The 25,592-nt window shown below is 41.2% G+C and overlaps 1 protein-coding gene across 7 annotated transcripts in view; it reads right to left on the bottom strand.

Moving 5' to 3' along the window:
* The window catches only part of MBOAT2 (membrane bound O-acyltransferase domain containing 2), a 142,916-nt gene that overhangs the window by 13,947 nt on the left and 103,377 nt on the right, over positions 1 to 25,592 (bottom strand). For all 7 annotated transcript variants that reach the window (XR_013403073.1, XM_077960169.1, XM_015111660.3 and 4 more), the window contains 4 exons: positions 16,661 to 16,716; positions 11,154 to 11,208; positions 5,975 to 6,158; positions 1,704 to 1,896 (listed from right to left, as the gene is read on the bottom strand). Coding sequence is in view for 6 of the 7 variants with exons in the window: in XM_077960169.1 (XP_077816295.1) it covers positions 1,704 to 1,896; positions 5,975 to 6,158; positions 11,154 to 11,208; positions 16,661 to 16,716 (488 nt within the window). In the remaining variant the exon portion in view is untranslated. The remainder of the gene's footprint in view (positions 1 to 1,703; positions 1,897 to 5,974; positions 6,159 to 11,153; positions 11,209 to 16,660; positions 16,717 to 25,592) is intronic.

Below are 25,592 nucleotides of genomic sequence, written 5' to 3'. Positions count from 1 at the left end.
CTATATGATGAAAGACTGAAAATAATGATTCCAGCCCCAAACTCTATTTCATTGTAATCAAAATAAAACCGACAGTAAAATGCTAATCCTCAGAGGCCTAATTATTGGCTGGTGTTTCTTCATGCATTCATTCAAATATTTGTTGAGTAACAAATATAAGGCAAGCAGAACACAATCTTAAGAATAAAGGAGTTTATAATCTTGTGAGATAAAAAAGGCAACACATATATAAAAGAGGTTTCAATTTATCCAATGAAGCATTCTCTCTACTTCAGTCCCACCGTCAAAACATGGCCAGAATCATCTTCTTCTGCCACAGGATCAGGCTGTCAGCCTACCTGAAGCCTCTTGTGGCTCATTCAGCAGAGCAGGCAAGGTCCTGTGAAAGCCCATTTCACCTGACCAGGTCCTTCCTTCCCACATGCCCCTGCTAACATCTGCCATGCAAAGCGAGGTACCTTCATCTCTCTTTGCTCATGAGTGAAAAACTAGCCATTTTCCACTTTGTGAAATCACATTTAATCTTTTTGTTTTTGTTTTTGAGACTACCTAGGGGTTATTGCTCAACTCATACTAAAACCTCACTATGGGCCGGGCGCGGTGGCTCAAGCCTGTAATCCCAGCACTTTGGGAGGCCGAGACGGGTGGATCACGAGGTCAGGAGATCGAGACCATCCTGGCTGACACGGTGAAACCCTGTCTCTACTAAAAAATACAAAAAACTAGCCGGGCGAGGTGGCGGGCGCCTGTAGTCCCAGCTACTCGGGAGGCTGAGGCAGGAGAATGGCGTGAACCCGGGAGGCGGAGCTTGCAGTGAGCTGAGATCCGGCCACTGCACTCCAGCCTGGGTGGCAGAGCGAGACTCCGTCTCAAAAAAAAAAAAAAACAAAAACAAAAAACAAAAAACAAAAAACCTCACTATGTTGCTCAGGCTGGAGTGCAGGGGTGCAATTACAGCCTCAAACTCCTAGGCTCAAGCGGTCCTCCCACCCCAGCCTCTCAAGTAGCTGGGAATACAGGCACACGCCACCAGGCCTAGTTGATTTTTAAAAATCTTTTTGTAGAGAGAGGGATCTCACCATGTTGCCCAGGCTGGTCTTGAACTCCTGGCCTCAAGTGATCCTCCCACCTTCAACTCCCAAAGTGCTGGGATTATAGACGTGAGCTACCATAACTGGCCCACATTCAATTAAAGGCATGATTGCATGTTATCTTTTCTCTAAAATTTGCTCTACCTGCCCAGCATAACTGATGACCCCCTATCAGTGTGCCAATATCATTTTATTCACTTTGCTGATAAACTACTGATCATATTATACTAAATGGTCTATTTAACAGGTATCAAAATGGTAAGCTGAATACAATCATACTAAATTATAACCATCTGGAGGATAAGGACTATGTCTTATACATACTTATATCTATCCTGGCTAGCACTGAATCTAGAATACAATAGGCATTTAACAAATATCTGTTGTCTTTTCATTGATCCATTTACTTTTATTTTGTATTATAATAAAATTGATTCAGTTTTTAGAATATCCTTACATACGAGTTGTGAGGGCTGTTTTTTCTACACAGATGACTTAATTTTTCCAATTGGTCTTTATGTATCCTCAAGAGGGCGCACTAATAGCAATCTACCAACAAGGTAAGAAACGCTTCAACACAGACACAGGGAAGTCTATTTACATGTTACTTACCTAGCGTCCATGCAAAATAGTATTTGGGTCTGGCAGCCAAAAGAGAGATATATAGATAGATAATCTTTGTTGGCCATGAAGCTGTAGCTTGAAAATGCTCATCGATGTTGTACTCCACAGGTAATGTTGTACAGATGGTCAAGTGAAATAACAAGGACAGCCCACAAATTAAGAGCTTCTGAATAACTGCAGTCTGAAAAGTGCAAGGCGAGACTTCATCAACTTTATCCACGCTCCTTTTCATTCATTCTATGTATTATTGACAGATTAACCTTCCTGAACGATCATCAGTCCTACAATTCTCCTGGTCAAAATTCAAGAGCTGCATTGCACTTGGCATTTAAAGTCTTCCATAGTCTCATGGTATGAACTTTTCCAACTGTATCTGTAAGTACTACCTAGGGGTTATTGCTCAACTCATACTAAAACCTCCATTTTGTATTCAGAACTTTCAGGAAATAAAAAAAATCTAAAAGCAAGCATAAGTGTATTGGTGTGAATGGAAGTGAATACAAAAAAATTAACATTAATTACTTCTGGCAGTAAATTTTATACGGATATATATATTTTTCCATTGCATCTTTTCTATATTTTCCAAATTCTAGGCATCTCATGGATGTTATTTTTACAATAAACAATCTATGCATCTCTGTACATCTGAAAGTTAACACAACTTTGTTCAAGAATAATAAAAACCAAAAGAGCTATACACCTGAGAAGAATAAGAATTTGCATAAAATTGGCGAAAAGAAGACGCTTTTCTCAGCTATGCTGCGGTAAGGTCACATTACCAACTCATGGTGTTTTGTATTTTTACAACTCGTGCTGTTTTTATATTTGTAGAAGGCCAGAATATTTCAACTTCATTTGGTATGAAAGAGATTATATAGGCTATGAAGAAAAAGAAACAAGCAAAGAGAAGGCTGGATTCAGATGAAGTATGCCACAAAATACCTGGATTTAGAAATGCTCTATATAGTAACCAAACAGTACTCAAATTAACTGAAGTAATTTATCAATCAAGCTCCACATTTTAACACTTTATATAATAGTGCCAAAAGAAAAGCTCCAAGGCAAGAGCCAAAGCATATGCCAGATGCACTGCACTTCTGAGAACAGTATTTTATTATTGGTTGCTCCTGCAAGGTGGAACTCAGTGTTCAAAGACTCCTTGCAGCAGTAGTTATTCTCATTTTCCGTTGTCTTTTATCCCTTTCTTTAATAAAATAAGGCTACTCTTTCTTCAATGCCTCCCAAATATCTTACCTATACATTTGAATTATGAGATTTTAAAATGGAAGAGAAAAAAATTGTAATTATAAATGAAGCAAGATGAAATAAATGGCCCCATACTTTAATTTTAAAATGAGGCATATCATTTTAGTAATGTAATAAGAAGTACTGTGGCCACAAGACTATATGGTTCTGAAGCAGGGCAGGGATGTTTACATTAACATCCCTGCAATGAAAATGTAGAGAATACCAGGACAGCCTGTATCCTGAGAGGTGACATCCTCAGCCCCCTTTCCCTGCCTAGACCCAGAGTCCCAGCAGTCAAGTTTGTATGCCCCAGGCAGAAGACTGGAGAATCCTTCACTCAAAAAACCAAAGAGCCCCAGAGAAATGGCTACAGACATCATGACAGAGACTGCCAAGTGTTACCCAGGAGCCCTCCTCCTCTTCCTGCACAGAAAAGGAAATTTCTCTTGAGTGCTTAGAAGTCTAGCTAAAGATGACACATCATAGCCTTTGGTGCACCTGAGTGTGGCTTATGATTAGGTTCTGGCCAACAGGATGCGAGCAAAAGTAGTATGCACAGGGAAGATGGAGCTTCGATCTCTTAACACCTTGGGGCCCCCCTATTATCAATGCACTGCTTACAGGTGAGCTGTCCCACATGTAACATAAAAACAAATTTCCACCTTGTTTAATTCCTGTTATTTTGGTCCTTGTTTCAGCAGCCAAACCCATATCCTAACTGATGCAGATAGAGGAGAGGACAGTGGAGAGGTCCCCGACAGAAGAGCCAGTGGGCTCCATGAGCATCCTCCTTAGGATCCTGAGCATCTACGCACTCCACTGATGCAAAAGGAGCTTCCAAATGCCCCTTGAGGGACTTATGACTACCTACCACTATTTGACTTTCTAAAGTATATGCATGTGAAATTTAAATAAAATATATTATTAAAATGGTGGGAAAAAACATTAAGAATATTTGCCATTATCAACACCCTCTGATTTAGGATGTCTATAACCCAAAAGAGGAAAGTGACATTTTAAGAGAGTAAAACCCATAAAAACTCGGTGAAGTGACAGAATATATACATTTGTATTATTCTTTGTCAAGTTTGATTTACTACTATCACATGTTTATAACATTGGATATTTTCAAGTATTTTACAAAATCATTTGATCTTCGTATAGTCTCTAAAATGGGGAATACATTAAGATTCTCCTTTTGCAGACAAGGACTCATACACATTAAGTGATGTGCCGAAATGATGAGCCAAACTGGCCACTGACAGTCCAGCATCTTGATTCCTAGGTTTTTCTTCTCCTTCTAGCATTCCCAAATAAACTTCTAAGAAGCTGTCTACAATTGTCTTTACCTTCGCTAAAAGATTGAGTGGTCATCCTGGAGATACAAAACAGTCAATGAACAGACATCAATTTCAAGTCTGGAATCCCACTCAGTTTGATATGACATTTCTCAACACTTAACCAGTAATAGAAAATATGAAGACAAAAACACCTTTTTGGTATAAAATACAATGAGCCACATGGTAGGAAAGAGATCATATATTATCTTTTGCGAGTGCATGTACATTTCTACATTCACTCTTTGTTGCCCACACGGTAGAGGGTGGTAGATTGCAGGAGAAAGAAGGTGACCCCTTGCTCTAAGCCCTACGTTCAGAGAAAACACACTAGCCCCTTTCCTTCATCTCACAGACTTCCTGATTGGCCTATTCTTTTTCATGGAAACTATACATTTTACCAGATGAAATCTAACAGAAACTTAGCCTATACAGAGCCTCCCTGCCTTTCTTTACGAAGGAGCATCCCAGCAATTTCAAGTGCCCCAATGGCTTAAAGAAAGTAAAAATTATGTTTGGTTGTAAGGCAACTTAGCATAGACTTGAAACCAGACTGCACTGGTGTGAATTCCAGTTCTACTGCCAACCTGGGAAATCTTCATCAAATCACTTAGCCTATGAGTCTCAGTTTCCTCATCTGTTAGATGGTGAGAAAAACAGCACCTACCTTGTATGAATGCTGTGAGGGCTGAAAGAGTAACTATGTGTGAGGTCCACACCACAGTGCCTGGCACATGGTGAGCACTGTCAAAGCGTTAGCTACTATTAATATCTTTATAATATTACTAATCTCTTCATTGTGGGAATCAGGAGCTGTTTTGTGGAAAAAGGTGATATTTGAAGTAGGCTTTTAAAGAGAAGAAAGATTTCAACTGGCAATAATTAAGAAGAGGAGAGGAAAAGCAAAAAAGAAATGGAGGATACAGAGTGTTTACAATCTGCTGGAACACAAGGCCTAGGTAAGAAAGAAATAAGAAAGAAAGAAAAGGAAGGGAAGCGGGAAGCAGGAAGCGGGAAGGGGGAAGGAGGAAGGGGTAAAGAGGAAAGGGGGAAGGGGAAAGGGGGCCTGGAAAATTATTAGGCTGGCCAATTCCATGATAAGAGCTTTCTTGTAAAATCCCCTGTAACTATAAAGCATTATTCTCATTGAGGAATTCGGCACATAGTTTCTGAAGTGACCTTATTTGTGTTCTTAATCATGACTGTACTTCTACTAGGTACGGTGTGAAGAGTCATTTATCTTGAAAAGTATTTTTAAAGAAACAGATGGGTAAGTTCCCAATGTGAAAGTATTTGTATTTTTAAATAAGACTAACCAATACATGCTATAAAGGCTCCAGATAGGCCGGGCGCGGTGGCTCAAGCCTGTAATCCCAGCACTTTGGGAGGCCGAGACGGGCGGATCACGAGGTCAGGAGATTGAGACCATCCTGGCTAACCCGGTGAAACCCCGTCTCTACTAAAAAATACAAAAAACTAGCCGGGCGAGGTGGCGGGCGCCTGTAGTCCCAGCTACTCAGGAGGCTGAGGCAGGAGAATGGCGTGAACCCGGGAGGCGGAGCTTGCAGTGAGCTGAGATCCGGCCACTGCACTTCAGCCTGGGCGACAGAGCGGGACTCCGTCTCAAAAAATAAATAAATAAATAAAGGCTCCAGATAAATATCATGACCTTACATTTGGAGATGGCTCTGTTCTTTCATACTGTGTCTCTTCTTTTCCATTTTCACCAGCTTGTGTCATATGGTAAGATCTGCCTTCAATGAAAGTAATGTAGTCTTTGTAAGAGCAAAGTGGGCCTGCCAGGATCCCCATGAAGTTACAGTTGTAACTCAAATACTCCAGTAGGCTTGGCATGCGCCTGCAATGAAAAGACATGCAACCAGTGAGATGCAGCATAAGCTTCAGAACATTTGATAGAATAACAATCCACCTCACTGCTCTCCATTTCCAAAACAAGACAAGCTTTCATTTTCATTTGTACCCATACAATAGGAATTTTAAGGATCAGGATGTAGTCATGTTCAAAAGTATGTCTGAATAAGAGTTTCTACACAGATCCTTATGAGCAAATATGAAGGTTTCGACTTAGATTTCTCATGATGAGACAAATCAAAGACGGATGCACTATCCACACTGCTGTCTCCTCCTCAGCAATCATTTGCTCTTGTAACAAACACGTGCTGCGCACTGTGTGCCCCGCCTGCTGCAGGGCCTGGATACGGCAGTAAACAAAGAGGGGACAATCCTGCATCCACGGAGCTTGCACACCGGGTGCAGAAAACAATAATAAAATACATAAAACATATTTTCAGAGGTGCTAAGTGCTACAAAAAGAAGGAACTCTTTTATTCTATTAAGAAGTCAGAAAAGGCCTCTCTGGTAAGGTTACAGTTGAGCAGAGACCAGGAAGAAGTGAGAGGAGCTGTGTGGATGTTGGTGACAGGGGTTCCAGGCAGAGGGAATGATGCGTGAAGACCCCTGAGCTGGGCATAGCTGGCAGCAAGGCAGCCGTGGGGCTGGAGCAAAGTGGACCCAGGGGAAGAGGTGGGAGCAGGCAAGACAGCTGAGGTGGAATCAGACAGGGCCTGCCTTACAAGCCATGGCAGGAACTTCAGATTTTACTCTGACTGAAATGAAAAAACACAGTAGGTGTTTAAAAGACCTATGTCTCAATGCATCACTCCAGCCCATGTGTGGGGCTCCTGCAGTCTCCAGGCAGAAAGTGACAATGGCTGGAGGAGGGGGCAGATGCTCTGCATGCATCCTGGCAGTGGAGCCTGAAGGCTGCAGAGGGATTGGCTGTGAGGTGGAGGAGAAAAGGGAGTCAAGGACATCTCAAAACATTTTTAATTCCGCTCCTTAGAGGTCTGTCCAAATGATACATGGTACCTATGGGTAACACGGTGAAAATGGGTAGTTAACACAGATTATTTAGACTATTTATATTATCATATAAATGAATAAGGAGTGTATTTTTTTTTAAACAGCTCCATTAAGAAAGTCTACCGTCCACTGTCAATTATAAACCATCGCAAAGAAAGCACAACTGCACCTGGGGACAGCAGGCAGGCTTCTTGAACATGTTACAGTCCCTTCTCCTCTCTGAATATGATAAGCTGTCTCCTTAAAAAATACAAACACTCTTGTGGACAAGAGAGGTTGAGAGAACACCCTCATAAACAGTTTTTTAAAGAGCTAAGTCTTGTTATGTTGCCCAGGCTGAACTCAAAAGTCCTGAGCTCAAGCAATCCTTCTGCCTTGGCCTTCTGAGTAGCTGGGATGACAGACACACACCACCCTGCCTAGCTTAGCATATATTATTTTTCTTTGAGAAATTAAATAGAACAAAATAGTGATTCCTGTTCATCTGATACTATCTGGGTTACCACTCAGCCCAAACTATTTTTCTAACTTTTCCAGAATTATTTTTCCACTTTTAAAAATGTCTTGAACCTTAAGTATTTTCTTTTTAGGGTTTGAAATTGATGACAGAAAATGTTTCTGGCAGATTTTCTCTTTTAGTTCTTTCTACTTAATGATGAAACAGCATGCTTTCTCACTGTATCAAAGACCAGGGTAAGTACCCTGCAGTCACAAGGTTATAAAAGAACTCCTTGTACTCCAGCAGCAGAGCTCCATTCTCAATACCAATTATTTTAACACCAAGTCAAACTATGTATCACCATTAGCAAGGACAGGAGATAGTTCTAAACCATGAAACTTACTTAAGTAATTTTTGGCTCAACTGTCATATCAAACAACAAGTCATTTTAGGTACTGAAGTAAATAACTATATTTATTTATAAAATGAGAACTTAAGTCTAATTGTAGTGTATAATATCAAACAAAAGATTCATTCATTCATTCCACTGATATTTGGTATCAACTATGTGTTGCCTCAAGTTTGGGCTTCTCATCTGCAGAATTATTGACACTTTGGACCCATAATTCTCTGTTGTGGGGTCCTCGTGTGCAGTGCAGGGTGTTTAGCAGCACCCCCTAGGTGCTACCCACCAGATGCCAGTAGCACCACCTCCCTCAGCAGTAACAACCAAAAATGTCTAGACATTGTCAGCTGACTCTTGGAGGCGAAATCACTCCAAATAATGATCACAGTTTGGATGATGGGGACAATAAATGAGACAAAGTTCCTGTCCTCAATGACAGGGGCAGGGGGAAGGACAAATAAAACAAATGTCTTGTATAACATCAGACAGTAATACCTACTATGAAGAAAACAAAGCAGAGTAAAGGGATAGAAAGTGATGGCACGAAGGGAGGGTATTTGTGACAGAGTGGTCTGCACAGTTAAGAATGGACTGAGTGAGGAAGCGGGGTCGAGCTCTGGGCTCTTGCTGGGCCTTATATGCTATGGTCGGGGGTTTGTAATTCTATTCTAAATTACAGTGGAAGCCACTGGAGGATTTTCATCAGGGGACAGGAATAATATAATCCAATGCACATTAAAAGCTTCTCTGGCTGCTAGCTGAAAAGTAGGCTGCACAGGGCATGGGAGAAAATAGGGAAGCCAGGAAGGAAAGCTACCACAGCAGACCAAGTAGAAAATGAGGGTTTGTACTGGGATGTGACCAGTGGAAGCGGTGAAAATCAGTCAGATTAGAGACTAATTTTAAAGGAAGGGCTAACTTGACTTGCTGGTGAAGTGGATTTGCTGTAAGAAAATGGAAGTCCCCCCAGGCCACCAGTGATAATGGTACTGCTATTAACTAACTGGGTGATAATGGTGGAGGAACAGATGAGGTGGGAGGAAAGAAGAGGGAGACAAATCAGAAGTTCTGTTTTGAACATGTTCTGTTTGAGCTGCCTGTCACTATCCATGGAAGACCTTAAAATGGCAGTTGGATAAATGAGGCTGGAGCCGAGGGGAGTGGATTGGGCGGGAATATAAATTTAGGAGACTTCGAACATGAAGATGGCCTTTAAAGCCAACGGATGTGACCACCTGGAGAAAACGGAGAAGTCCAGGGCTGAGCCCAGGCTAGTGGTAAGGCAGAAGCAGGGGCAGAGGATTCAGCAGAAGAGACAGAGACAAAGAGCCAGTGAAGGACGAGAAAAACTGAAAGAAGGGAACGTCCTGGAAGGAAGTGAAGAAGGTATTTCAGAAGAGTGGCCAACTGGCCAGTGCTGCTGAGGTTCAGCATCATGCAAACAAGCTGACAATGAAATCGGCCAAGATTAAGGGCAATCTTGAAAGAATGATTTCAGACCAAGAATGGGCACAAAAACTTGAATGCAGGGGGCTGAGGAGAGAATGGGGGGAGACACTGAATGTCCACAAAGCCTTCAAGAAGTGCTCCTCTAAAGGAGTGTGCAGTAATGGGGTGATGGCCAGAAGGGAATGAGAGGTGTCATGAGCTTGTTCTGTTCAGGTGTGGGGACGGCCCAACAGAGAGGGAGAAATCGGTGAGTGAACAGGCAGGAGTAACTGATGCAGCAAAATCCTTGAGAAGGAAGTGAACTCTGTGCAGCAGTGAGAAGCTGGCCTTCAATTAGATTATGCACAGCTAGCACCTGACACCAGGAAAGAAAGTAGAGCACTGTGTTATAGATTCAGGCAGCATGGTAGATTTGGTGGTTGCAGAATCAAAGCAGGATTGCTTTTTTTTCTCTCCAAAAAATAAAATTTTGCTACCAACACAAGTATGGGGGACAGCGTGTTAGCAGTCTGGCAGGAAGGAGAATATATCATCTTAGAAGAGTGTGGGCAAGTGAGTGGACTGAGGAAATGCAGAACCACTGGCAATACTAAGGATCCTAATTTTAAATTTGGGGTAACAAATTTAAAATGAGTCCAGTGAGCAAGACAGTGTTTTTCCACTCAGCTTTCTTCCACTGTTCAGGTAGGTGAGAGGTGCGGTTACCTAGGTCTGGGGATTTGCTCTCGATGTGAGAGGCATAGGGGAAATGGCAGCTGAGTGTCTGTAAATGAGTAGCTACTGGGATGGTGCAAGGGCTCCTAAAGATCAAAGAACCAAGACCAAATTAACCTCTCGTCAGGAAAGCTACTCAAGTGTCTATTTATTGATACATAAAGACTGACTATAGGGGCTATCGGAATAGAACATTTTTAAAGATGGGAAAATACAAAAAGACCCCCAAGACACGCTACCTGGGATGAAAGATGAATACTTAGTTTAGTTCTAAATAATATCACAAACAATCTCATTCTTCTAGCAGCTATGCACTTATTTGTTCTAGTTTTGGAAACAAGGTAATCCATGGGAAACTTTTCTGTAAGTATAATGAGTATTCCATCTCAAATTATATTAGTTGAGATAGACCCTGTGAAATTAAGCCATTCCTTAGTCATCAGAGTGCCTTCAGTAAATGAAGTAGAAGCCTATCCCAGAATGAACTCCTCAAATAATAATGAGAATTATCTGACTAGTTCTTTATGATTTCAAAATACGGCATCGATATGCTATATTAATGTATTGTATCTTAGCCCTGTACCTGCCATCAAGTTATTGGCCTGTAAATGGTAGCTGCTATTATTACCGGTAATTACTACATGGCAGACATGAAGACAATACTATCCTCCTGTCTTCAAGGAACTCAAGAGTCTCACAGGAACGAAAACTTTAGCAGCTAACCTTGTGGCCCATAGGAGGCGCACATGTACAATCACAGAGGCAGGGTGCTACAGGAGCCAGAAGGGATGCCCAGCCCCACCCAGCAGGCTTTGGCAGGAGGGAGGTGCATGGAGGGAGGGAGGCTTGATTTTCAGAAGTAAGTACCTCTAGAAGAACTAATCAGCCTCAGTCACAGAAGGAACGTGGGTCCCAGGCAGGGGTGCAGGAAGCATGGCAGAATAGGATGCAAAGGCACGTACCTTACAGCTAAATCCCTCTGTGAGGAAGTCAGTTCTTCATCCTTCCGAAACATCCCTGAGAAACAAAAATAGGTACTCTTCTTACCAATTAAGATTTCCCCCCAAAATGGCATTTTTGCCCAGGCACACTTTCATTACTTTCCTCATTTGAAATTCATGCTATTATATTCCCAATTTTGATATAATGACTCTTCTTTTCCTTCTCATGGCAACACAGCTTCGATCATGTGAAAAGTCTCTATAAAATAACACATGGTTGGGTATCTAACTCCACTCTAAGGGGAGTTATAATTAAATAATTCCCAAATGTTGGCACTTTTTAAATTATAATGTTATTATCCTTAATTCTAAATGCTATGACTTTTCAAAAACGGGCATTACAATTTTTCTATTACTGGATGACTTAAATGACTACACATGAGTACTATAAACTAGAAGCTCAACATAAAGCAAGGAGCAATTTCCTTACTCCTCCATGACTCCAATACATGAAAACCAAACTCAAATACATCATCTTCTTTCATCTATTTACCTTTCTCTTCAAAGAGGAGGATATATTATTTAAGATTACACATCAACTTACTAGATCCATATGCTTTAAAAATATATACCTCAAATCCAATTTAAAGACGAAAGGGGAATGAAAGTAAAAAGCAAATAGCAACATTAATATTAATAAATTAATATAAGTAAAGTAGTAACATTCCCCCAAAGAACCAAAGCTAAAGCAATTAAAAAACAGTGAAATAAATAGACAAACCTAAAAACATGAAAAGACAAATCGTAGAAGAAATACATGTAGCCAACTAACATGAAATGTTAATTTCACGATTAATAACGTTATCATTATAAATCATTAAATGTACATTAAAAGAGCAAGATGCCATTTTCACCTATTATAAGTATGCAGAAATTTTAAAGGGCTCTTACTCACATAATATAAATTATGTAAAACACACATTTTATGTATTTTATATGTATATAAAACAAAGATGAGAAGAAAATAATTACCGCCTTAAAATGCCTCAGGAACTATTCTATGCACTGAGGAAAGAGCAGAGGAAAAACAAACTCCCTGGTTTTATAGCACTTATATTCTAGTACGGAGACAGAAGATAAACAAATAAATGAGGTACCAAGAGGAACTCACATCATCTTTCTGTAAACCAGTATAGCAAACACTTTAGAAATCTTTCTACCCTTTATTCCTAAAACTCTAGCCCTAAGGAAATAACTGAAGGTGCGATTCAAAATTTATGACAAGGATCATCACAACTTTATACATAATAGTTGAAAAAAAAAGTAACAGCCTATATATGCAACAATTGGGGAAAGGGAATATATTACATATTCCACTTTTGACAATTATGTAAAAAGAAAACTATACCTCATAAGATGATAAAGGAAATATTAATAAAAAAGAAGGGGCCGGGCACAGACTGGCTCATACCTGTAATACCAGTACTTCGGGAGGCCAAGGTGGGTGGATCACCTGAGGTCAGGAGTTTGAGACCAGCCTGGCCAACATGGTAAAACCTTGTCTTTACTAAAGAAAAAAAAAAATTAGTTGGGTGTGGCAGCAGGCGCCTATAATCCCAACTACTCAGGAGGCTGAAGCAGGAGAATCACTTGAATCTGGGAAGTGGAGGTTTCAGTGAGCTAAGACTCTGCCTCAAAAAAAAAAAAAAAAAGAAAGAAAGAAAGAAAGAAAAAAAAAGTCTGGCTCTGAGAAATGTCTGGGGAGGGACATGGAAGATTATTTTTCTTCATATTTCCAATTTGTATTTTTCAAATTTTCCTCAATGATCACATACCTACTTTTTATAAGCAGGAGGAAAAAAAAACACTTAAAAAAAAGATGATAGAAGAAGAGAAAACGGTAAAACATTATCAGGATTTAAACCCCCGAAAAGGATAATTCCTACTCGTGACAATTCTACTTTCTTCCCCCATATCAGATATATGCTGTCCACCCTTTCCTTAAAAAAAAAAAAAAACCCTCTTTAGAAATGAGGATAAGTATTCAATTTTTAAAAACTTCTTATCCTTTTTCCCTCATGCTTTTACCAGGCAAGTTACATGTTAACAGCCTTCTTTGTGATTTCAAGCTTTGCCATACATAAACTGTGTTGTTATGTTTAGTCAGCACGTCCAAGTGTTTGGCATAGGGTGGGCCTCTACACCAGTTCAGTCTGCCATGTTACTCAAAGAAGCAATTACTGCTTTCGAAGTATAAACTAGGCAAGAAAAGTGGACGCAGAGCTTAAAGGACAGAGTTTCATAGAACAAACTTGTGTCAAAAGTCTACATGCACAACAAGCCCAGCCTCCCTTCTCAGTTCACAACTTGGGAACTTGCCAAAATAATCACCAAAAACCAATTAAAGACAAGATACCATTTTTTTAAGCTAGAAGTCTAACCAAGTACAAGTGAGGCGGTCCAGCAAACAATGGGGTATGAGAAGATGTCTGAGCCCCGGTGCGACACCACGTTGCAGGTGGAGACGGAAAGCCTGCCACTGCTGCTGTGTCTAACAGCTGACACGGGTGGTCCAGTGATTCTACTGTGCTGCTTAGTTCCCCTGAACACACCATTTTTTCACTGAATTAATGGAATGGCGTATCTTCCACTGTTTAGTACTTATGTATGAATAGGTATAATAAAATGATTACTTATCATTTTCATGTAAATTCAGAGTCAGGAATCATGGTGATGCCAAACAACTACTGATTATCTACATGGGTGGCTGAGATAGTGGTACCTTGGTTTCTGATGGTTCAGTGTACACACATTTTGTTTTATGCACAAAATTATTAAAAATAATGTATAAATTACCTTCAGTCTATGTGTATAAGGTATATATAAAACATCAATTAATTGTGTTTAGACTTGGGTCCCAAGATATCTCATTATATGTATGCAAATATTCCAAAATCCAAATAAATCCAAAATCAGAAACACTTCTGTTCTCAAGCATTTCATATAAGAGATATTCAACCTGTACAAGCATTCCTTTAGGTTGAAGTATTTCTACCGTGAGGTGACATCAATGACGCCGCCAGCAAGACAACCAGCTACACTATCCCTACAGGCCACAATATAAGCCAGACTTCATGAGCAAACATGCCAGCAGGTTATTTTAGTCATTCATCCTCAGCCCTCAGCAATCTCATATACACAATTCAAAGCCAGAAGGGTAAGTAGGCTCTATTATATAAGGGTGATGAAATGTCTTAAAAACCATGCCTACAAATACCCAAGGATAAAATAACACCTGCTTCCTGAAGATACAAATATGAATGATGACAGTGGATTGATAGTTGAGAAACACAGTTGTAGGTAATTTATTTGGTTTCATCTAGGAGTGGTCCAGAACCAGGCTGTGCAGAAACAAATTAACACAGTTCTGAGACTGCTATCCTTAGAAAGGCCTGCTTATAAGGTGTGCCCATGGCTGCTGTGCGAGAACTTGGCTGGTTCACAGTCCCCTACACCAATAGGAAATGTCCCCTATGCCTAGCCTATTTGTGCTAAAGATGTGGTTTATTCTGAACACCTGCTTTCCTTCTAGGAGCCTGGAATTTTGGTGTGTGCTAGGGGGCCTATGTGACCAGTCCCCAATAAAAGCTTTGGGTGCTGAGAGTCTAAAGAGCTTGCCTGATGGACGCTTCACAGGTGTTGTCACAATTTGTTGCTGGGGGAATTAAGTACATTCTGTGACTCCCTTGGGAGAGGACTTCTGGAAACTTGTGCCTGGTTTCTTCCAGACTTCATGACAGGCACCTTTGTACTTTACTGACTTTGCTTGGAATCTTTTCGCTGTAATAAATGTTAGTCATGAATTCAACCACATGCTAAGTCCTGTGAATCACCAAACTGGGAGTGGTCTTGGGGTCCCCCGATACACAGATAATAAGGCCCTTCTCTGAAAGACTAGCTGATAAAATATGGGTTAGACAGGGTTCAGTCTATCCCTGGGAATAAAGGGGTGGGTGGTATGGGGTGTGGAAGACCTGCAGCAGACTGTCTCGGAGGATGTCTGAAGCAAACTGGAAGAGGAACGCAGTTTGAAAAGTTAAAGTGTATGAACTCCTCTAACACTGCTAAGACTAATCAAAATCTAAACTGTTCTAAAGAGATAATTACCATTAAATCCATTTAAAAGAACAGGTCACAAAATGAGGTTTGTTGTTCTTCTGAGTTGAATATATATTGTCATCAGATACTTCTAGACCTATAGACAAAATTATATCCCTGATCCACAGCTTCCCTATATTCTCTTTCCAGTGTCACAGGAGTAATCTGTTACTAGCATACTACAGAAGTTTCAGCACCTGAAGGTAACTGTACGCTTTTACCTCTAGTGTTTCCTAGCATAAGTTTTATAACTCCAGTCTAGTATGAGAGTCTGGTGAGTTTCACCCACTTCATTATCAGGATGCAAGAACTACAAGACACTGTGCATAAATTATAATCCACAAAAAAACCCTCCAAGCTGAATCATACTGTTAATTGACAAAGGAGAAAACTGAAGCAGTAAGAAGCTGAACTGGAATCTGAGCGTATGTTTGCCTATCCATCAAAACCCACACTCTAGCCACATCCTCATGTTCCCTCCTGTATGCAGAATTTTCCCTCAGTGGTGTTTCTTTCTCTGAAGGGCAGAAAGAGAGTTGCTGTTTAACCTGCAGACTTGATTAAACAAGTAGCAGAGATTTTTTAATCTACCTCCTTCCCTCCACCACCCACCCCAAAAAAACTAAGCGCTAATTTTGCTTGTTAGTAGCCAGAGGGAAGAAGAGGACAAATTCTCTCTCTCTCTCTCTCTCTCTCGCTCGCTCTTCACAGTACTGTTAAGGCTGGTCCTCTGACAATAATTGAGGGAAAACCTGCGCGGGGAGTGGGCACAGGATGGGTGGAGACACAGTGGGGCTCAAACTCATCTCAAAAGCTCCCCATGCTACATACAAATGACCGTTCTAACAGGGATGCTTGGCTTTTTCAGTCTTTGAAGGAATCAGAACCCAAATCTCATGACTCGGAGTCCTGTTAGGCCAGGACTAGATGTCCACTCACTGAAGACAGAAATTATTCATAATAAAAATACATGGAAACATGTAATTATGAATGTGTGTATATAAAGGAGAAGAGGTGGGGAAAACACATAAATTATAATAAAAATTTAATGAAGAGCTGAAGCAGGAAATAATAAAACTTGATCTAGACCAAACGTCTCTTTCCTTTATATGTCAAATTATCACTACTGTGGGCCACATGACTAAATCACACTATTCTACTTTCTGTCACTGCACTGAATTAAAAATGAAGATAAAACACTGAAGGAAAGCAAGCATTTTTCATAACCCTAAGCACAGTTTAGTATATTTCCCTATCTTACCTCCCTCCATTTCCTTACTCTAATAGCAGAAAGTTATGGTAATATCTCAAGCAAAATATTATTGGAATTAAATTTTTTCAGCAATAAAAATTAATTTCAGAATTCTTACCATCATGAATTTCGCAAGCCAAACTAGTGATCTTCTGAGTAATGATCATCATTGGGCTGTGACAAGATAAAAAAAATTAGTGTTTTAAAAGAAGAAAGTTAAAACAATACTTATGACATATGAGTTAAGAGTTTGTTCTGCTTTTATCACTACAAAGCCTGAAATTTTTAACATAAAAAAGACCTCCAAGGGATTTCAGCAATAACTCAGGAGTTATGTATTTGAGGACAGCATAGGAGATGGGGATCTGGGCTTTCTCCAAAGCTTCAAAAAACAAAAAAGAAAAGAAAAAGGCTCCACCCCTAAAAGAAATCTCTGGTGACCCAGTGATCTAACCTGGCCTCCTCATCTCACACATTAGAAAACAAGGCCCGGAGATTTTGAGAAGTGCGCAGGCATGAGATGTGGCCCCAGTCTCCTGCTTTCGGCTCAGTACTTTCTTCAACAAATCATGGACAGACTCTCAACTCCCTATTCTAAAAACTAGGCACCCAGGGGTTACGGACTCTACACACAGCCATCTAAGGAACCAAAATCATGATGTATTTGAAAGGAAAAATGACTTTAAAATCATTTTAAAAATGGCATTATTCTCCCATACTTTATAGTCATTATAATTGAATGAGTAACTTGGAAAGGAAAAAAATATATCCACATAAGAAAACCACTAGGATGCATCTTATCCTTTAAGGATTACATTAGCTTACAGACAGTGTTAAAAAACAGTTAAGGCTGGGCGTGGTGGCTCATGCCTATAATCCCAGCACTTTGGGAGGCTGAGGTGGGAGAATTGCTTGAACCCAGCAGTCTGAGACCACCCTGGTCAACAGAGCAAGACCCCATCTCTATAAAAATAAACAAATAAAAAAATAAAACCACCAGCAAGGCTTTTATCCTTTAACTATTACATTAGCTTACAGACTGTATTGAAGAACAATTGACAAGAAGTTATTTAACTTTTTGAAACAATAATATAATAAAACCAGGAAATTGTGTTTTGACCCAAGGTAGACTGTGCTCTATACATGCAGAGGAGAACATGTTTCACAGAACCTGAGGACACTGTGGCGCACACAGCATCACCCCATGCACCGCCAACGAAAGGGGCCAGGAGGGGAGGGGGCTCCAGGCTCCAGGCTTAGACCCCTGGGGGTCTAGTTCTGACCTGCTCTCTTCCAGCAGCCCACACCGCTCAGTGCAGAAACTCAAACTGCTGCCTCTGGCAAACAGAGGTGTCTTTCTCACAACATCAGCAAACTGGCAGCAAGGGTTTGCTTTAAACATTCCTACCACTGGAACTTTGATTCACAGACCTGGGCCCTTGAGAAGCTACAGCTCATTCTCCTCAACTAACAGGAAGGTCTTATCAATGACAAATGTTCTTAAACTGGAAGTACTTAAGGGAGGAGATTTCTCTCAGGTTCCCTTAAAAGTCAGTTCTTACATTTACATACTCACTTCTCAAGGAATCATGCTTCAACCAACCTAAATCCCCCAGGTGGCTTGAAACACCTGATTGCTATTTCTGCTTTGCAAGATACCCAGGAGGGGGCCTTGCCCAGCCTGGAGGCCGCAAGGATGAGAAGCAGTGTGTGCCCGGGAGGTCACGTGGGCACCACAGACAGAAGTGGAGCCGGGGGAGAGATGTCCTGGGATGCACCAGGCACTCGTGCAAACCAAGTGGTGAGCAGAGAGCAGCCTGAAAGAGAAGGGGGGCTGCCCCGAGTGGCTTGGGTGGCCGGGCGTGTGGGAGACCTTGGGTTTGCTGTCAGGAGGGACAATGAACGCAGGCGCCTCCGTCTCCACTTCATGTCCGTCCTCACAGACGTCCTCACAAGGGCTTTATCGTTTTCAAGTCCTTGAAAATGATAAAAATGCCCTATAATTTCCATTTCCCTGGGGGAGAGAATCACTTTTCTCATTCTGCCTAATTCTTTTCATAGTTTAGCTCACTAGTGAGTTACAACATTCTCTTCAGTTCTAAATTCTAATTTCCATGCCACCTTAAAACATAGTAACAACTGATAAAACAACTATTACATTTATTTTGTCAATTCAGTGACACAGTAAGCTGTCAGGTATATACAGACAAGATGTTAACAAAAATGTAAATAAGTGCTCTGAATGTCCTTCTTGTGCCCACTTGGGCCCCTGAACCCACATGCAACTTTTATTCCATCAGGTGCAAAGGACACAGAAGCTCCTGTGAAAGTAAGCTGTGTTGGAAGGACAGGTGATGTATGGCTGGGAGGACAGATAAGGTGTGGCTGGGAGGATGGGTGACGTATACCTGAGAGGATGGGTGACGTGTGGCTGGGAGGACAGGTGACGTGTAGCTGTACTGCTGATTCCAAGAATCATGCCCTAACAGAGCGGGAAGGAAGGCAGGAAACAGACCTGAATACTCCAGCCTCTCTCCAAATGCTACTCCCTCCACCCAGACTACTCTTCCTGGAACCGTTTCACAAGGATAAGTTATTCCTCCCTCTTCACGAATCAGCTGAAGAATCCCTTCGCACACGAAGCCCACCGGACAACTCGACCTCAAGCAGCTTCCCTCTGCCCACAAAAACACACACACATGCACGCAAATACCCTTCATTTCATCTTAGTCCTTGGTTGTTTCCTTCAAGGTGTTTTAACATTCATAGTTGTTTTCTTTATTAAATCTCAGTGGTTGTTTTAAAATCTCTCCCTTGTTTAGAAAGTCCATGAGGCAAGGAACCTAACAGTCCTGTTTGCCACTGAATCTCCAGCATGTAGCACAGTGTCTGGCACAAAATATGTGCTAAATAAATTTTTTAAAAAATTTCTTCAGGGTCTTCCTCTGTCACCCAGGCTGGAGTGCAGAGGTGCAATCTCAGCTAACTGAAGCCTCGATCTTCTGGGCTCAAGCGATCCTCCCACCTCAGCCTCCCAAGCAGCTGACACTACAGGCACGTGCCACCACACATGGGTAATTTTTAAATTTTTTGTAGACATGGGGTTTTGCCATGTTTCCCAGGCTGGTCTCAAACTCCTGGGCTCAAGCGATCCACCTGTCTCAGCCTCTCAAAGTACTGAAATTACAGGTGTGAGCCACCATGCCTGGCCAATAAATATATTTAAAATATAAAATAAACTGAATCTAAGTGTCCAGTCAAGATCTATTACTCCTTCTGTAGGTTAATTATACTCTCTCCCATTTGTTCTTTCTTATCTGTGCTTGAAAGCATTTATTATATATTGTAATGATTCATTTATTTTCCTATTACTACAAAAAACCCATGAGCTACTTAACAGGAACACTGCTTTAATTATTTCTGTGCCTTCAGTACCTGGCACCTAATACACTGTCAGTGTGCTGACGGATTTATAGAAATGCCTCGTCAAGTTTTGGTTTCATTTCCTGATGGTCATTAGCTCCATACATTCCCTTTGTTTTAAGAGGATGGCAGTCCCAATGCCTCTGGTCCAACCTGTCAGCCGGGGTGTAGCACATGGAGAAACAGAAAGACAGAAGACAAAATTATCATAGGGAACTATGCAGGAGTATGTTGTGGATGAAAATAAGAAAGGATTATAGGAAAAGTTCAGTAAGGGATGAGCAGATTAAAGAGAGCTCAGAAATGCAAACTGGAGGCCAAAACAGACAGATGAGTCCAATGCAGCAGGTACACGGCTGGAAGACAAGAAAGACTGATGGGAAAGGGCACACCTCACCCTTCTGCAGCAGGAACGACTGTGCAGGAAGCATTTACAAATGAAAACAGTGCAATGGTGCACAGGACGTAACCGCAGTGGGCTTTCTTAACAGCATATTTTGTTCATAAATATCTGTTTCAGGACAATTAGGGTGATTCACACAACTATTTCACTTACATCTTTACTGACACTTTAACTATTAAATATCTGTTGACTTTGTATTAATGGAGCCTCAGTATCTAACCACTTCCTGGGCCCTAGGAAAGTCTGGGATACCTCGACATGAATTGGAAAGAACCTCCTGTTTCCCTAGTATGGAAACGGGAACCTGGAGAAGGTAGGGGAAGCAGAAGGCTTTGGAACTTCCAGAGTGAGGTCAGGGCCTCAGGATGGAGCTTCCCTTTCCTTCTATAGGACAACATCAGTATATTTAAGTGGCATTACTGAAATTTCCTCCCAATGATCCTCTGCTAAGAATGTGGGAAAATATGAAATGTAACTGTTCATAGTAATACTTCAACTGATGTAACAGTTTCAGCTAATATTAAAAAATTCAGCTGAGGTAAAAACTCTAGACTTCCTGAAATAAAACAAAGGATGAAAAAGTTAAAAAATATATTCACACATTTTTTTTCTCTACAAAGAACAAGAATAGTAGGATTTGGTTCTATTACACAGTAAAACTCAAATGTAGTTAAACATTACAAGAGAATGAATGCTAAAAATGAACAATTACTTTCATGATCCATTATCTCTGGGAGACCACTAAGCTTAAGAGAAGTCTGTATATTAATGCTACAAATCAACTAAAAGCATCCACTAGGTAACAGCTTGCCACCAGGACATGTGTTACCCAGCAACAGAGGCAAACTGTTAACTGTTCACCTCAGTTATCCTAAGTGTACAAGTACCCTGGCATCCAAACAAAATCCACTGACACCAAGTAACCCCACTTACCTAACACCAAATGAATACAAAGTGAGAGGTAATGGAAAAGGCCATTCGTCTTAGTCATCCATTCATTCATTTTCTTACAGCTTCATTCAGAAAAAACAAGTACTTAATTAATGAGCACCTACGATTGACCAAGTACTGTTCTATGTGCCAAAGACACAGTGTGAACAAGACAGGCCAAGTCCTCGCTGTTATGAAATGTATACTGCACTGGAGAGAGACAGATTATAAACAAATAAACAGGTAAAGATACAGTGTGTCAGATGCTGCAAGTCCTGGGCAGTGAAATGAAGCAGAGTAAGGGGCCTAAGGAATACAGAACAAAGGTGGGAACCGGCCTCACCCAGAAGATGACAGTGAAATAGAGGACAAGCTCTGTGGAGGCCTGGGGTAAAAATGTTCTAGGAAGAGAGAAAAGTAAGTTCAACAGTCCCAGGAAGAAGTGTGACTGGCATGTTTGAGGATCAGTACAGAGGCCAATGTGACGAGCAAGGAGGACAGGAACAGAAGCTAAAGATGGCAAGCAGGATGCCGGATCCGGCAGGCTCTGCAGAGTGAGGACAGAGGCTTGAATCTGAGCGAGACAGGAAACTACTGGAGGATTTTAGGCAAAAGAGTGACTTTAAAGGAATATATTCTGACTCTAGGTTGAAAAAAGACTGTGGGGGCACCAGAGGTAGGGGGAGGGGTCAGGGGGAGGAGGCAGGGGAGGTGGGCAGGGGAAGACGGTGGCTCAGACTAAGGTAACAGCACAGGAGGTCTGAAGTCACCTCTAGATCTATGCTGAAGGGAAAGTCAACAGGATTTGATAATGCATCCAATGCAGGGTTTCACACCTGGCACCACCAAGGTTTTTGACCAGGATAACTAACTAGGAGGAGAAAAATGACTGAGAAGGGAAATCAGGACTGCAGCTTTAGGCACACTTGGCACAAGAGGCCCTAGACAGCAGAGTGCATAGGCAGCTGGACATACGGGTCAGAACACTTAATCCTGACCCCACTTCACATCAGTTGTGGAAGACAAGGAAGTTATTTAACTTTTCTCAAAACGGTTATCTATAAAACACGGATAATAATGCCACTGTGTGGATTAAATTTAATAGTATCTGAGACACAGCAGATGTTTAATAGGAGCTGGGTCCTTTCTCCCATTCACACCTTTGCATAGTAACTGCCAGAACTGCCATGAAGCCAATGGCGCTGAAGAGACATAATAATCAAAAGGGAAGTGCTGTTTCTGGAGAAGCTCTCTCTTGAGAACAGGAAATGAAAAATGAAAGGTATGTGAATAACTACATAACAAAGTATCCACTGCCCAGTGAGCTATTTGAAGATCTGCACAGAGACAGCTGAGGGAACGCATTTCAAACAAGAGTCATTTAGTCTGGGCCTTTAAGACTGTGGAGGTTTGGACATGTAGATATGGCTGAGACAGACATTGGGATGAGCAACAGAACTAAAACAGAAAGAACAGGTGAGAAGGCACACACCAAGGGGGCCCTGCAGGTCCGTCACCAGCTTCTCAGCCTCAGGAAAACACTGCATTTTTTTTTTTTAATACTCTTAAGTTCTGGGATCCATGTGCAGATCATGCAGGTTTGTGATATAGGTATACACGTGCCATGGTGGTTTGCTGCACCCATCAACCCCTCATCTACATTAGGTATTTCTCCTAATGCTATCCCTCCCCTAACCCTCACCCCACAACAGGCCCCAATATGTGATGTTCCCCTCCCTGTGTCCAAATGTTCTCGTTGTTCAACTTCCACTTATGAGTGAGAACAACACTGCATGTTTCTGACGAATCTTGTGCCACACTGCTTGGTGAACACACATATGTTCAGGGAGAAAGGCTTGGTTGGGTAGGGTGGGGAACAGACAAAGCAAACCACAAATGGATCCATCTCTGTTTACTCCCGGTAACTTGAATTACATTAGTGGCAGCCAAACGGAATGTTTCCTGTAATCAAACGTAGGTCAAGGGGCTGGGAGACACTCCCACAGAATGGGCCAGGATAAAGGCCCACTACTCGCAGGCAGTCTAATGATTCACATCAACCCTATTTGCAACACAGCTGCTGGGCGCCATGTGCGGGGAAGATAATGAAGGGCCAAGGGGGGCCTTCCATGACTCATTTCAGAACACAGAAACACATCTACGATTAGACTCTGAGCATGAATAATGCTTTCTAAAAAGGACTGATGGACATGACAAGCACACTTGTGGCTATCAGATCACATGCTCTATCACTTCTTCTTATACCTGAAAAAAATGCTGCCTACAAAAGTACCCAGCTCAGCCTTCAAGAACCTATCAAAACGCACAACGCATGCTTAATAAACCTTAGTGAAGGAGCACACACGACTGAGCAGTAATAAACATTTACCAAGCCTCTGATACAGTTCAGTTAGCTCTAAGATATATTCTTGACGTGAATGAAAAATTATTTCACATACATATTTTTTTGGTGGGTGCACTAAAAGCAACTCTTTCAGTACCACAGAAACAACATATTCTTTTGCCAAAAAACCTGTTCTTGCTTCCATCTACAATCTATTATCTATACGTGGGGCAAGGATTCACCTTTCTCTTCTCTTTCCAAACATCCCAATACCATTTACTGAAGAGTAGAGCCTGGCTTTCCCCACAGATTTCTGATCCCACCACTGCTGTTCTGTATTTTTATTTCTTAGATCCATGAGTCTCTTTCTCGGTCCTTCATCCTGGTTTCCTTGGTTTGTCTATTCCTGTCAGTCCAGAATATTTTAATGACTCCTGCTTTACAGACAGTAGTATGTCTTTATATCAACTTCACTACACTCAAGCATTTATTCTTCTAGAGAAAATTTTCAATTTATTTATCTAATTTCCCTCAAAACTCCAATTTTACCTGCATTACACCAACAGATTAACTTGGGGGAATCAGTATTTTTTTTTTCTTTATTTTTTATTTTTTTGAGACAGCTCTGTCGCCCAGGCTGGAGTGCAATGGTTTGATCTCAGCTCACTGCATCCTCCACCTCCTGGATTCCAGTGATTCTCATGCCTCAGTCTCCCAAGAAGCTGCAATTACAGTTGTGTACTACCATGCCTGGCTAATTTTTCTATTTTTAGTAGAGATGAGTTTTGCTATATTGGTCAGGCTGCTCTCAAATTCCTGGCCTCAAGTGATCCACTCGCCTCAGTTTCCCAAAGTGCTAAGATTGCAGGCATGAGCCACCACGCCCAGCCCCATTCGTATCTTTATAATACTGAGGGTTGTTTTCTTTTTTTCTTTTTTTTTTTTTTTTTGAGACAGGGTCTTGCTCTGTTACCCAGGCTGGAGTACAGTTGTGCGAACATGGCTTACTGCAGCCTCAACCTCCCAAGCTCATGCGATCCTCCCACTTCAGCCTCCTGAGTAGCTGGGACTACAGGCACACAGCACCATGCCCAGCTAATTTTTAAATTTTTTGTAGAGATGGGTTTCACCATGTTGCCCAGGCTGGTCTTGAACGCCTGAGCTCAAGTGATCCTCCCACCTTGGCCTCCCAAAGTGTTGGTATTATAGGTGTGAGCCACTGCACCCAGTCACAATACTGAGTTTTATTATTCAAACAAACGGGTTGAATTTTTTTCCCAATTACTCTATGTTCTACAGTAAAAATTTATAGTTTTCTGCATAGAGGTTCTGTACATTTATTTTTACACATATTACCAGATATTTCATGGTTTTTCTTGCTTTTGAAAAAGGATGCTTTTTCTATCATATTTTCTAACTGATTACTGCTGACATGAAGAAAGCTATTTAGTTGTTTTATACTTCTCTTGTATCTATTATCTGAGGCTAACATGAGATCAAACAACTTCAGTAGCTTTTCAACCTCTCTATAAATAGAAACTTGTATTATGGTATAAGTTTATCTTTACCTAATCAACATTTTAAATGTATCTTAAACCTAACAATTACACATACACCCACACGCAGTTTCTCCATACTCTTGTGCAAGTAAAACTGTCCCATACAAGCGAGATTTCAGGTTGATTCCCCAGCAGGAGTCTGGGCTTTGCTTCTTGCGCTTTCTAGCATCAGAGCAACGGGCCAGCTCAGCACGAAGGGTGAGTCACTATCCAGTTCACCTTCTTAACCATCTGACACTCTGAACAGCTACGATATTCACTCTAATTAGGATCCAGTCAGGATCTTTTCTGCTCATGTATTATAACACATTCAAGGGGTCCCTCTGCCCAAATACTTCATCAAGGGGAGAGTCTGTCTCTAGGTGGCTTTTTTCTCTCCTGTGTCCATTAA

This window comes from Macaca mulatta, chromosome 13 (assembly GCF_049350105.2).
Source record: "Macaca mulatta isolate MMU2019108-1 chromosome 13, T2T-MMU8v2.0, whole genome shotgun sequence".
Taxonomy (NCBI): domain Eukaryota; kingdom Metazoa; phylum Chordata; class Mammalia; order Primates; family Cercopithecidae; genus Macaca; species Macaca mulatta.
Note: the sequence above shows the minus strand (reverse complement) of the source record. Positions and strands in the feature narration are given on the sequence as shown.